The sequence below is a fragment of the Elephas maximus genome, chromosome 4, assembly GCF_024166365.1.
Source record: "Elephas maximus indicus isolate mEleMax1 chromosome 4, mEleMax1 primary haplotype, whole genome shotgun sequence".
Classification (NCBI taxonomy): domain Eukaryota; kingdom Metazoa; phylum Chordata; class Mammalia; order Proboscidea; family Elephantidae; genus Elephas; species Elephas maximus.
This window is the reverse complement of record NC_064822.1, coordinates 28,751,243-28,765,298: the sequence shown is the minus strand read 5'-3', so window position 1 is coordinate 28,765,298 and position 14,056 is coordinate 28,751,243. Positions and strand designations below refer to the sequence as shown.

Sequence of the window (14,056 nt, the reverse complement as noted above, 5' to 3'; positions counted from 1 at the left end):
CTGACTCCTATAAAGGGATTCAAGGAATTTATACAGCTCGGCTCTTTTGGCCATTCCGTCACCTCAAAAACAATAAAATTCCTTCCCTATCTCGGCCCCTTCAAGCATATCTCACATCCAAAAGTGCTGATTGTCTATTTATTTATGGTGCAGTGTGAGGCTGTGTACAGAATTTCCCCTTTCAGAGAGTCAGGGTTTATCGTTTTCCATCTGAATGGAAGTTTGTGGAACATGGTGATAATGAGACCAGGTTCCTGGGTGAGGTTTCCCTGTAGGTTGGGCACTAGCCTAGGGAGAAGCCCATTTTCCCAGGTTTCTATAAATGTCTGCTGTGAGACTGTGTGTGTGTGTGTATTCCCTAGCTCTTTCCACTAAGAGGATTTGGGAGCATCGATGCCCAGTTACCGAGCACACACACGTGCACACACACACACACAAACATGCCCACACATATGTTCCTTGACAAAGTCATCCCTTCTCCTGAGGATATGGCTCCAAGTCTATAGTATAGATTTACATCATTTTTACAAATGAAGGACAACACTTAACGTTTAAGTTGGTAGCAAACACATTCTTGGGCAAGGACCACATTCTTGAAGATTATCATGACCTGCCATGTTGTTTCAGAGATAACTACACTAGTGAGCTCCTGTCAGACCCCTGTTATTACAGGAGTTGGTTATTCCCTGGGCCCAAACATATTCCCAAAGCCCTGATTGAACACAGGCAGCCTGCCCATTCATCTCTGTTGCTCCCAGTTGTCTTCTAAATACACAGCAGTTCAAAGGAAATGGCACTCTAATAACTTTTCCTAATGAAGACCAAAAGGTACAGGAGAAATGTTTGATATGGCTCCCCAAAAGTAACTAAGAAATAATTTATATATATATGTAATTATTACTGTATTTTTAAAATTAGAATTGTGGATCATTCTCAGTAGATGGGTTATTGTTATAATCACACACCTGGTGTGTTGAGGCTCTTTCTGTGTCTGCAGAGTTCTGGGTTTAAGACTGTGGTAAGTTTTTGTCTGTTTCTTTTAGTCAAGTACAGTAACTGTGCCCAATTATCATATTTAATAATTTTGACTTCCAGGTGACCCCTCCCTGCCCACTTATTATTGCTATTGTGATCATCAAGTAACAGTTGGTTAAAATTATTGGCTTCAGCAAGGCTTCAGGATAACATGTGGTTTTCATTGGGACATCCATACTCCTCTTTTTCATTACTGAGCATCCTCTTTTAGTTATTAAAAATAATAACCACTATACTAGCCCAGGAGTCCCTGGGTGATGCAAACAGTTAAGGGCTTGACTACTAAATGAAAGATTGGTGGCTCAAACCCACCCAGAGATGCCTCAGAGCAAAGGCCTGGCGATCTGCTTCCTCATGGTCACAGCCTTGAAAACCCTACGGAGCACATTTCTGTGAAACACGTGGGATTGCCAAGAGTCAGAATCAACAGCACGGCAACTGGTTTGGGTTTTCTGTTTACACTAGCGCAGTCAGCCTGACACTCCCCAAGTGGTTCTCAGTGGTGGCCATTTTGCCCCCCAGAGGACGTCTGGCATTGTCTGGAGACATTTTTGATTGTCACAACTTGGGGCAGGCAGGGGAAGCTTTTGGCATCTAGTGGGTGAAGGCCAGGGATGCCGCTGAGGATTCTACAAGGCGTGGGACAGCTCCCTCCCAACAAAGAATTATCTGTCCCAAAATGTCAGTAGTGCTGCAGTTGAGAAACCGTGCCTTGGACAGAATAGCCCCAGAATAATGGCTGTGAATGGACTGAAAGAGGAAAGAGGGCTGGATCCATTCATTCACTGACTTGTTCCTTCCTTCATTCATTCATTTATTCATCCAGTATTTATTGAATGCCAACTATCTGCTAGGCACTATCCCAGGTGCTGGGAATACAAAAGTAAACAAGACATACAATAATCCCTGCCCTTGTGGAACTTATATTCCTGTAAAACCTGTTGCCACCGAGTTGATTCCAACTCATAGTGACCTTATAGGACAGAGTAGAACTACCTCATAGGGTGTCCAGGGAGCGCCTGGTGGACTCGAACTGCCAACCTTTTGGTTAGCAACCAAGCTGTTAACCACTGCACCACCTGGGCTCAGTGTGCAGGAAATGGCAATAAGCAAAAAGATGTGTAATGTGATTTCAGGTAGTAATAGCATTGTGGATACGTATGAAGCAGAGAGGAGACAGAAGACCAGGGCTGGCCTGGGCTTCTTGGGATGGGGTGGTCTTGGGAGGGACGTTTAATAAAAGATATGAGTGAAGTGAGGGAGCAAGAATTACCTAGGGGAAGAGCAGTCCAGGAAGAAAACAGTAAGTGCAAAGGTTTTCAGGTGGACACCTGCTTGACAGGATCAGAAGGGAGCACACCCTGCCCACTTTAGTTCCTGTACCTCTTTGTTCCTCGCATAGCTGAAGGATGATAAGAATAATGGTGCTACTGTTTACCAAGTGTTGAAGAAAGGAGAAGCCATTATAATGGCACATGAACAAAATCCATTCTTTGCTCTCAATTTGTTTAAAGGCTGTCTTAGTCATCTAGTGCTGCCATAACAGAAATACCACAGGTGGATGGCTTTAACAAAGAGAATGTTTTCCACATTTCCTAAACAGGGAGAAACAAGGTCTTTGAGAGAGGTTCTGAATGCTGCTGAGTAACCTGGACATGTCAGAGTCACAGGAGGCTTGTTAAAAATGTAGGTTCCAGGGTCCCTGGACCCACTGATCAAAAATATTTAAGGGTGGAGCCTAGCAATCTTTATTTTCCCTAAGCACAGCCTGGTTTTTTACTCACAGTAATAGAAAAAGACCTAACTAAACAACAGCAGGGCTCAGGTGGTGGTAAAATACCCTTTAGAGTGGGCAAATAGGATGGAAGTCTATCAGTAAGTAGCTAAGGCCCAAGCCTCAGGGTCCAGAGGCTAGAACAGGGATTTCTGGGAAGAGAAGGACAGGTATTTCTGGGAAGAGAAGGACAGGATCTCAGACCTTGAGGTTCCTTAGGACAGGAATTTAGAAACAGTGAAACAAGGCAGGAACTCTGTTTTTTGCACTGAGTCACAAGTTTGGGACTGAGTCCAGGAATCATAGCAGGAGTTGGATTATTTGACGAGAGATGCAAGGTTACACCTGGGCTACACCAAGGTTGGTAATGTGAGTCCCAGGGTGTTGGACTAGGAGCTTCTAAACCCCTCAGATCTAAGGCCCAAGTCTTCAGGAGAGAGTCGAGGCCTCTTCTTTGGGGAGAGAGAGCTCAAAGGTGGAGACACCCCAGGACCTGATGGACTTAGGAACAGGAGTCATGAGCAAGTCTGGCAGAATCCGCACTTTCTTGTTTCTCAGGATGACAGTTGGCTCTGTTCTCAAGCTCATTTCTTTATGTGCAGTCACCACACTCGCTTTGCTCTTAACCATGCTTCTCAGTTCCTTCTGCAATATTTTAGGAATTTTTATTAATTTGCTGAGTAAAAGGGTCCCTTACAGTTTAGAGAACCTAATTTGTTTATGAACATTTTGGTCGTTTCTTTCCCTCTCTGTCCACTATTTTAAAAACAAAACAAAAAAAACCTGTTAGTATTCAAATATTTCTTTAGGGTGTAGAGATTTACAAAATGCCAAGAATATGTACATAAATTGCAGGAGTTCAGGACATATGGACGCATGTTCAGATTGGGTGATCCCATGGACATGCACTGAGTGATGAGGCCAGCCCAGAATTTTCTTAGTCAGCATGACCTTAGTGATGGTGACTCCATGGGGTGTGCTGACAGGAAGACTGGAGTCTGAGCCCTGGCCTGGTCACTTACTAACTGTGGCCTTAGGCACACAACGGAGACCCTCTCCACCTCATTGTCTTCATCTGCAAAATGGAGTTAATAGCGCCCAGCTCCTCTTGGATGCGTTAAATAATATATGTCCATAGAACCACTAGTACTATGTCTAGAAACATAGCACACAGTAAGTGGTAGTTATTACTAGAGCCCTGGTGGCGCCATGGTTAAGTGTTCGGCCGATAACCGAAAATTTGGTGGTTTGAACCCACCAGCCACTCCTCAGGAGAAAGACCGGACAATCTGATCCTGTAAAGATTACAGCCTAGAAAACCCTATGGGGCAAGTTTCTTCGGTCCTGCTGGGTCACTGTGAGTCAAAATCGACTCGACAGCACACAACAACAACATTATTACTGTATTCTAGTACTAGGTAAATGTTTTTATTGGCCAGTGGTTCTCAAACTTCAGCGTGCATCAGAATCCTCTGAAAGCTTGTTAAAACACAAACCGCTAGGGCCCAGATTGTGACCCAGTAGGTCTGGGATCAGACTCCCTGGGTGGCACAAATGGTTAAGCGTTCAACTACTAGCCAAAGCTTAGTGTTTGAACCCACCCAGAGGTACCTCAGAAGATAGGCCTGGCGATCTGCTTCCGAAAGGCCACAGCCTTGAAAACCCTGTGTAGCAGTTCTGCTCCACAGCATGGAGTCACCATGAGTCAGAATCAGCTCCACGCCAACTAACAACAGCAGGTCTCCATCAGACCTGGGAATTTGCTTTCCTAACATGTTGCCAGGTGATGCTGATGCTGCCGGTCCAGGAGCACATTTTGAGAAGGCCGTGTAGGCATTACTGCCCTTAAGGAGGTTGTGCCTCTCACTGGAACAGACAGGAGAATCCGCAGAAAGAACTTAGCTCTCAAAGATAACTTCTTTCCCTTACTCTCTTTCTTTAATGCGCATTTCCATTCTGAGCTTGTCGAAGTTGTTCCTTTGTGATTCTTTCTTGCTCCATTCTGTGGCTGGATGTGATGGGGCCATGGAAGTAAACGTCTTCCAGGAAAAATGATGTTTTTATCAGGAGTGTCAAGAGGTAGTGGAGTATCCCGGAAAGAGCAATGGGATTCTGCACCATCATTTACCTACCCCTTACTCTGCTGTATTTTCTTCATAGTATTTTTGACAATGTGAAGCTATATTATTTAGTGGTTTTCCATTAAAAAAAAAAATTGGCTATCTGCCCTCATAGAATGGATGCACCCTGAGGGCAGGGACGTTTTCTTTGTCTTCACCATCGTGTTCCAGAGCCTTGATCAATGTTTTACACATTATAAATGCTTAACGCGTATCTGTTGAATGAATGAATGAATGAGTAGAAATGCACCTGCTCTGTTCTTCTGTTGGAAACCTGGTTCTATCATTAATAATGTTAATAGTAATAACTGCCCCGTGCAGGTGAGCACCTATTGGGTGCTTTTCATACATTTTTTCATTTAATCTTTTCAACAGCCCTTCAAGGGAGATGTGATTATCCATATGTTATAATTCCACAGCTCTGTAACGGAAACTCACAAAGGTTCATGATCTTGCCCGGAAGTACGTGTGCTCATTACTATAGTTACATAAGATTATTCTCTTGCAAACAAACTTTCTTCACTTGGCGTCCTTTATGTTTTTTGCCTTATATAATGCCACTTTCATACCTTAAATGGACTACTGATTTCTTAGGACTGGGATTCAGGGTCAAGAGAGTCCTGGACCTTTCTTTTCCTAGCCTGCAGGAGAAAAGAACCATGTCACATTCTGAGCTCATGCAGTTGAGCTGAATCATTCATTTCTTGTTTTTTAAGTCCTTTTTTTTTTTTTCCTGCTGACCTCCAAGCAGAGTTCAGCAGCTTTTCCCCTGGTTTCCCTGCAACCCAACCTTCTCCCTCAACCCCAAACATTTTCAGCACTCCTCTCATGCTGCTTTTCACCTACAGACCCCTCGCTCAGCACAGCCTGCCTTCTACTGTAAAGAAAATAGAGGTGAAGAAGATTGACCTGCCCTAGTTCTCTTCCTGTTTACCTGTAAGCTTACCTAACAAATTGTTCTGCCTCCTGACTTTCTATCTCAGAAGATAAGGTGCTTCCTCCAGGCAAACCCTCCTCCGACTTGACCTGGAACCCTGCCTTCAGCCACTCTCCTTCACTTCAGTATCTTCCATCTCTTCCCGTGGAATTTTTCCCCTTGGGCTTCACACATGTTCATATGTTACTTGGGTTTGAGGTCCCTAATCCCTTCCCTCAGATCTGTATGTCCCACCCCTCCAAGCAACAACCATGGCCTCAATCTTCCCTTTACCTCAGACTTCTTAAGAAGTATGTCCTCATTATTTCAGTCTGTCAGACATTATCCAGCATAATTCATTTATTTAAAAACTTCTATCGTTAGCCCAAGACAGGAACCATTCCCAAAGCCAACTCTTCAGACAGGGAATGGACCAGACTATGGGACAGAAAATGATACTGGTGAGGAGTGAGCTTCTTGGATCAAATAGACACATGAGACTATGTGGGCAGCTCCTGTCTGGAGGGGAGATGAGAAGGCAGAGGGGGACAAAACCTGGCTGAAAGGACATGGGGAATACAGGGTGGAGAGGAGTATGCTGTCTCATCGGGGAGAGCAACTAGGAGTATATAGCAAGGTATATATATAAATTTTTGTATGAGAGACTGACTTGATTTGTAAACTTTCACTTAAAGCACGATAAAAAATTTTTTAAAAAAGCTTTTATTGAGCACCTACTACTATTCAAGGCATGGGGATGTATCAGTGAACCAAAGGTCCCTGGCTTTGTGGAGCGTGCCTACCAGTGGCTTCTCCCATGACCCCTACTGTAACTGCCATTAGTAAGGTTTCCAGTGAACAGTGGCTTTTCCCAATCTTCTTGGCAGCGTTTGCATTGGTGACAACATCTTCATTTTATAATCTTCAGCCTGGACCCCTCTTTACCCATCTGCCCTGGTCCATTTGTGCTGTTCCTCCTCCGTCCACTAAACGCTGGAATGTTCTCCAGAGTTCTGTATTTGGTTCTCACCAGACTCCTCCTGCTCTCCCTGAGAGATTGTATTTACAGCTGCAACTATCATCTGTGTGCTAGCAATTCCCAATCCATAGCTAATCGTCACCTCTCCCAGCCCCACAGGTGCAGTACCTACTCGTCCAAGAGGCACCTCAGCTGTAACATGTGAGATAGGAAGCTCAGCCTCCTCACCACTCTCACAGACCCCCTTCTTCCTGCAGTTCCTCTCAAGATTGATTGTACCATCACCCATCTATGCTTCAAAGCTAGAAGCAGAGAAATCATCCTTGAATTCCTCCCCTACTTACTCTTCTCGTCCAGTCCACCAGCAATTTCTTTTGATTTTCCATCTGAAATGACTATTCTTTAGCCCTATGTCCATCTGATCTTCCTGTCACTTCAGGCCCATCTTCCACATTTTCCGGTTGCTGAAAATGTGAGCCCACAAGTGTCAGAGTAGAACTGAGCTCCACAGGGTTTTCAGTGGCTGACTTTTCGGAAGTAAATTGCAAGACCTTTCTTCCCAGGCACCTCTAGATGGACTTGAACCTCCAACCTTTCAGTTAGCAGCAGAGCATGTTAACCATGTACACCACCCAGGGACCTACATGGAACCTGGGTTCTAGCTCTAGTTCTGCCACTACCTCTGGCCTTGAGCAAATTCCTTAATTCCTCTGGCACTCAATTTGCACATTGTTAAGTTTAGAGGATCTATTTGGACCCCTTTTAGCAGGAGCATCCTGTGATTGCCCTGACCTTTGTGTCCTGTGCTGCATCTCCTAAGAGAGCTTCTCCCTTTTTAAGGTTGGAAATAACCAAATTGATTGCAGAAGAGCCTGGCTGGCAGCACTGAAGCAGCATTTCCCCTTAAACTCTTTTGCAAATATATTTTTCAGCAAGAGTCTCAGGAAGTAAGCCCCTTGGCCAGGCCCCAAGGCATTACTGGAGACCAAGTGAACAACCAAAGGTCTCTGGCTTTGTGGAGCTTGTTTACCAGCAGCTTCTCCCATGACCTCTACCGAAACTGTTAGTAAAGTTTCCATTGAACAGTGGCTTTTTCCAGTCCTCATGGCAGCATTTGCATTGGTGACAACTTCCTCATTTTACAGTCTTCAGCCTGGACCCCTCTTTACCCACCTGCCCTGGTCCATTTGTGCCATTCCTCCTTCCTTCCTTCCCCACACGCTGCATTGCCAAGGAGTCGGAAAGGAGCCTCGTGCCCACTAGGTAGCTCATCTTAGACCCATAAAGCCTGCGAGTTGGAAGAGACCTTAGAGTCACCTGAGGCATAATTCTCTGTCCATTCATAGCACACAGGCCGTGTAGGGAAATCGGTGAGACTGAGCCCACTCACGTGCAAAACAATGAGCCAAGGTAGGTTACATCTACCTCAGAGTCACAGGGGGATCCATTGTTAGAATTCAAGGTCAAGAGTTCCCATCTCTGCTTTATGCTCGGTAGTCATTATATTTAAGGGGATGACCACGTTTTACTATACTTGGATGAATACCATACTTAGGCAGTTGTTTGCTGTGCAGTTTAAGTGGGTACGTCTATACAGGCAGCTGCTCTGTGCATTTCCTTGCAATGAGTACAATGAGATTTAGGGTCTTTGTTCCTGGGGACTTGCTTCTCACATAATGTGCACCAAAAAACAAAAACAAAAATTTCTTTTTTTAACATATCAGGCCCAAAGTAACAATATCAACTTTCTAAGTGGCTCAGGAAAATAAAAGGGCTGATTTCTTGGAAGAACTAGAAACGTTGAAATGCTGAAGAGACCAACGTTTGCTTTTCTCTTATATGACAGAATAAGAAAGGTATTTTAAGCTAGAGAGCTGAGTTTCTGGTGCTGAAAGACAAGGACTTTGGTTTGGCTCTGCAGAGTTTATTGCTGAAGGGAATGTCGCAGGCGTTTGTGGAACGCCACATTCGATCTAGAGAACACGGGCTCTGCTTAGTATATTTTTCATCGATACCGCCTTTCAGTTAATGTAACAAATGCCTTTTACTGCAGGGCCACATTATCTGAGTTGGTAGAAACTTCCAGTTTTAAAGGCCTCCAAAGAAGAAGATTATTGGGATGACATTTGCAAAAATAAAATCTAACGTTCAGAATTAATGAGTACGCTTTGGCTCTCAATAACAAATGAAATGTGTAGCCGCCGTTGAAAAGTGTTTGCTGCCACCTGCTGGTCTGAAGGGAAAACTGAAAAGAGCCCACTGGGGAGTTGCCCTAAGGAGAGAAGGGGACTTGTGGTAATTAAGCAGTTTATGACTTTACTGTCCTTCAAATGATGCTGATGAAAATTCTGAGGGCCGAAGGACCTAAATAAAGGAAACAATCTTATTTAGAAAACCAGTTGTTGTCGAATGATTCCAACTCATGGCAACCCATGTGTGTCAGAGTACAGCTGTGCTCCACAGTTTTCAATGACTGATTTTTCAGTAAGGAGATCACCAGGCCGTTCTTCCGAGGCTCCTCTGGGTGGACTCGAACTTCCCACATTTCTGTCAGCAGCTGAGCATGTTAACATTGGCACCACCCAGGGACTCCAAAGTAGTCTTTCCTTCGTTGGCTTAAAAGGCCAAAAGGAAGAATTCTTTTTTTTATAATATCATTTTCGAATTTTTCGTTGGTATCATTAAAATCTAGAATTTTGGCTTAATAACATACTATAAATAAAGGAATTTTATTTGGCAGGTCAAGAGACCCCAAAGATCTAGTGGGTCATGGGGTGAAATGTGTAGTAACCTCTATAAGCCTCACTCAGTTTTCTCATTTATAAAATAAATCATTACTAAACATTCCTCAGGCTCTTAGAGTCTGCATGTCTGTTAGTATTCCTTTCTGGGTAAAGATGTCAGCTCCACTGGCTCTCTAAGAAGCAGGGTAACTAGTCCAGATATGGCCTCTCAGATTCAGAAAGCCCCAGGTTTAAACTGAAGTTTAAAGGAACAATGCCCCTTGTTTAGATCCAACCAAAAACCAAACCTGTTAGCATCGAGTCGATTCTGACTCACAGCTACCCTATAGGACAGAGTAGAACTGCCCCGTAGGGTTTCCAAGGAGCACCTGGTGGATTTGAACTGCTGACATTTTGGTTAGCAGACGTAGCTTTTAACCACTACACCACCAGGGTTTCCTTGCTTAGATCAGCTCTGCAAATAACCATTTCCTTGGAGCCCAGTGATTAAGTTGAAAGCAAAAGTGAAATGGAGGGGTATGTGCGGTACCTTAAGAAAGGGACCGGACAGCCTCACCCCTTTCCTGTCCACTGACAAGTAGATGGATGGCTGCCAGCTCTCTTGACATGTCATTCATTTGCAGGACCACTAGACATTTATGCTTATCCTAGCAGGATCCTAATTCCTCTCAGGAATGGAGGAACAGGAAGAAAGGGGTAGTACACCACACACACACACACACACACACACGCACACACACTATGGTCATGGTTGATCATTATTTTTCTGTAAAAAAAAGCTTATTAGAAAGTATAATGACCCCTGAAAATCCACATGACATACAGCCTAGAATCAAATTTGGTCGCCTGCCCCTCACTTTCTGGCTGCATCACTTGTGAGTGAGCAGGAAGTCCTGCACTTGTTTATTTCCTTCAGTTATTGCCTCTCGATTGGAATACCTACTGCACCCTAGGCCACGTGCTAAGCACTGGGGCTTTTTAGCAAGGAATTAGACAGACATGGCTCCTAGTCTCATGGAGCACGCAGTCTACTGGAGAAGAGACATGAAACAGTAGTTGTAAGGGCGATGAGCTTTAAGACAGAGGAGACGGAGGCAGAGGCGTTACGTATGCCCTGGGCCCAGTGTAACTGTTTCTCCTTCCTGTCTGCCCATATCATTGTCCTCTTTGTAAGTTTGCAGAAGGCCTGGATAACCTCCAGTTCAGCACCCAAGCCGTTCTTTCCTGCCACTTGAGGACAGACAATAATAGCCCTTCTCCAGGCCAATCCAGAGATTAAAATGGACCGTTTGGGTACGAGATGGTAGTTAAGAAAGGGAGAGTATCGGGAAACCCCGAATTCTTGGTCACAGAATAACCCCGGGACTGACTGGGAGTGACAAAACCACAATTCTTACAGGCATTAATTCTATGACATAAGAATTATGCCAGGGAGTCCCTGGATGGTGCACACAGTTAACACACTTGGTTGAAGGTTTAAGCCCACCCAGAGACACTTCAGAAGAAAAACCTGGCAATCTACGTCTGAAATATCAGCCATTGAAAACTTTAGGGAGTCCAGTTCTACTCTGACACACCAAGGTCACCATGAGTTGGAGTTTCTGTGTGTGTTTTTTTTTTTCAATTATGTCAAGTAAGTCCCCTTATCTGAGAGTTGGGGGCACGACTCAGATTTCATTTACAGATAGAGACATGGTGGATATGAAGGCTTTATAAAGTTTAAGAAGCAGAAATGAAAATTATTATTGGTAATATAGCAAGAAGTACTTCTAATAAGTCAGATAACAGATTTCTTAAATCCTTTCAAAATCTAGTCATTAAAAAAAAATACCCCTTGTAACACAAAGGAGTCCTTGTGACACAGTGGTTAAGCGCTCAGCTGCGAACCAAGAGGACGGTGGTTCAAACCCACCAGCTGCTCTGTGGGAGGAAGATGTGGCAGTCTGCTTCTGTAAAGATTACAGCTTCGCAAACCTCGTAGGGGCAGTTCTATCATGTCTGTAGGGTTGCTATGAGTCAGAATTGACTCTATGGCAATGGATTTGGCTTTTTGTTTGTTTGGGTTTTTTTTTTTTAATACTAAACATGTTAACAATAGTTTTTGCCACCATCTCTGTAAATCACACTGCAGTGTGATGGATCACTTTTATGTGGTCCTTCTCACCATGGTCTTCTAACTCCCACCAGACTGGGTGGGACTATGCAGATCAGGTGTTTGTGGCCCACCAAGGGGATTGAACAGCTTGTTAATGATGCAAATAAGGTGCATGGCACCCTTATGGGGGTGGAGCCATGCAAAAAAGGTGTATGGAACCCTAATGAGGGGATTGGTCAGTTTTGCCATCCTCCTAGGCTTAAAATCAGCCATCCCAGAGAAAGACAGGGGGGCATCACCACAACCAAGAAGAAGATCTGGAAGTGGAGTGTGTCCTCTGAGCCCAGGGACCCTTCACTGAGAACCTCCTACACCCAGGAGACAGACAGAGCTGTAACCCCAGAGATGGCACAAGATGGTGAAAAGCAGCAGCAGAGAAACAGCAGCAGAACAAGGAGACCAACACAAGATGGCAGTTACAGTGGGAGTTCCCACCCACAGAGCAAGACAGCTGAGTGCCTTCGGGCAGGAGGCTTCCTGGAGAAATGCGGTGCCTCCGGGCACTTGTTGATGGAGCTAGGCTGGCCAACCCAAAAGGAGCAAGGGAGCTGAGTACCTTCAGGCAGGAGGCTTCTTGGTGGAGTGGGGTGCCCCCAGGCACTTATTGGCAGAGCTAAAGAGCTTTGTAACACTTCAGTAGAGCAGAGGCCATCCCAAAGGGCTAAAGGCCAGAGAGAAGCCTGCCTGTGATTGTGGTCTGTGAGTTCTGTGTGGCCATTACAATGGATTACTAAACCCCGCAGAGAAGTAGAGAGTGCCGGGGGAGGGGCGGCTGGTGCCAAAATTGGCAAAAAGGTTGGAGAAGGAAGGTGTTTCTGACTCTGCCTCGTAGGAATCAGCCTCAGGCTGTTGATTTTGATTCTCCTACCCCCTTGTGAAGGTAGACGAGGTCAGACAACGCTGCCGCCACACCATTTTTACACACACCTACTGTTAGCTTTAAAATAACTTCTTAATCCTGCACTCCTAAGAAATTAAGAATTTATAAGTTGTTTTTAATACTACTTCTTTCTAGCACCCCCAAATACAGAAGGAGTCCCAGTATATCAAGTATCTCTGCTGTGATGATGCAAGGACTCTAAACCAATGGGTCACAGGAATCAGGATTGCCAAGGTGAGAAAGCTTTTGGACTTCACCCTATCTTGAATTTGCTAACCACTGCCTACCTTGTGTCCAGTCTTTGTCCTCCTGTGAAATAGTTGATTCGTTCTTCACTGCAGCCACAGACATTATCTTGCTTATTTCCCTGATGGGTTTTTAAAATAGGTAGTTGTGGTAAAAAACATGGACCTCTCCAGTGACCTGAGATCCAACAGTTTACCTTCACATGGCACTTTTCAGATAATGCATGGAGAGTTATTGTAAATAGTGCAGCGCTCATGGAGAGTTTTGCAAGCTTAGTGTGCAGTTAAGAAACACAGGATGTTATCTACAGTAGAGCTACATAGAGATGTAGCTAATCAGAATTGCTTGGCTAAAGCTCTCCTTTCACATACGCCCACTCCTCACTCATCGACATGGTTAGGTTCCAAAGACTAGATCGTTTATGCAAAAATCAGCATTATGCAAAATGGAGGATGACCACATCAGATCACAAAATGGAGGATGACTACATCATTATATAACAGCCAACCTACATCATTACATAACTGCCAGACCACTGAGAATCATGGCCCAGCCAAGGTGACATATAACTTTAACCATCACAGCCAGTGTTACTCTTGCCTCACACCTTGGCATTCATTACTGCCAGACATATGTCGTTAATGTGCAAAATAGTTAGATAGTAGATTTTTCAGTATTGTCATGAATGAGACATGTTGGATAATGAGATAGTGTAAGTGAGAAGTAGGTGTATAGGTAAAAGTATTAACTGACTGAGGTAAGTCTGAAAAATTATCTAATAAACAATTAATAATGAATAAACAATTTGTAAGTTTTTTATTGAAAGAGTGATCTACTAACAAAAACTCAGCAAGGAGTGAAAAGAGCTGTCATGGAATTTTTTTTTCCCTTAATGCGTATATTACAATTGACCGCCAGAGTTCAGGATAATGGGTTATGTTCTCCTTTTTTATTTCCCTCCTTAGTATGGAAAGACTCTTTATGATAACTATCAGCGGGCTGTGGCAAGAGCTGGGCTTGCCTCTCGGTGGACAAACCTGGGAACCGTCAACACAGCTACGCCAGCTCAACTTTCTACAGGTACTAAGTGGAGAAGAAATTCTGACACATACTCAAAACTCGGGGCCCTGGTGGCATAATGGTTCAGAGCTCGGCTGCTGACCAAAAGGCCAGTAGTTCGAATCTACCATCTGCTCCTTGGAAACCC

General features: G+C 44.3%; 1 protein-coding gene across 4 annotated transcripts in view; it reads left to right on the top strand.

Annotated features, from left to right (window-relative positions):
* The window catches only part of APBB1IP (amyloid beta precursor protein binding family B member 1 interacting protein), a 151,142-nt gene that overhangs the window by 118,222 nt on the left and 18,864 nt on the right, over window positions 1-14,056 (top strand). For all 4 annotated transcript variants that reach the window (XM_049881782.1, XM_049881781.1, XM_049881779.1 and 1 more), the window contains 2 exons: window positions 12,739-12,837; window positions 13,815-13,929. In XM_049881782.1, the coding sequence (XP_049737739.1) occupies window positions 12,739-12,837; window positions 13,815-13,929 (214 nt within the window). The remainder of the gene's footprint in view (window positions 1-12,738; window positions 12,838-13,814; window positions 13,930-14,056) is intronic.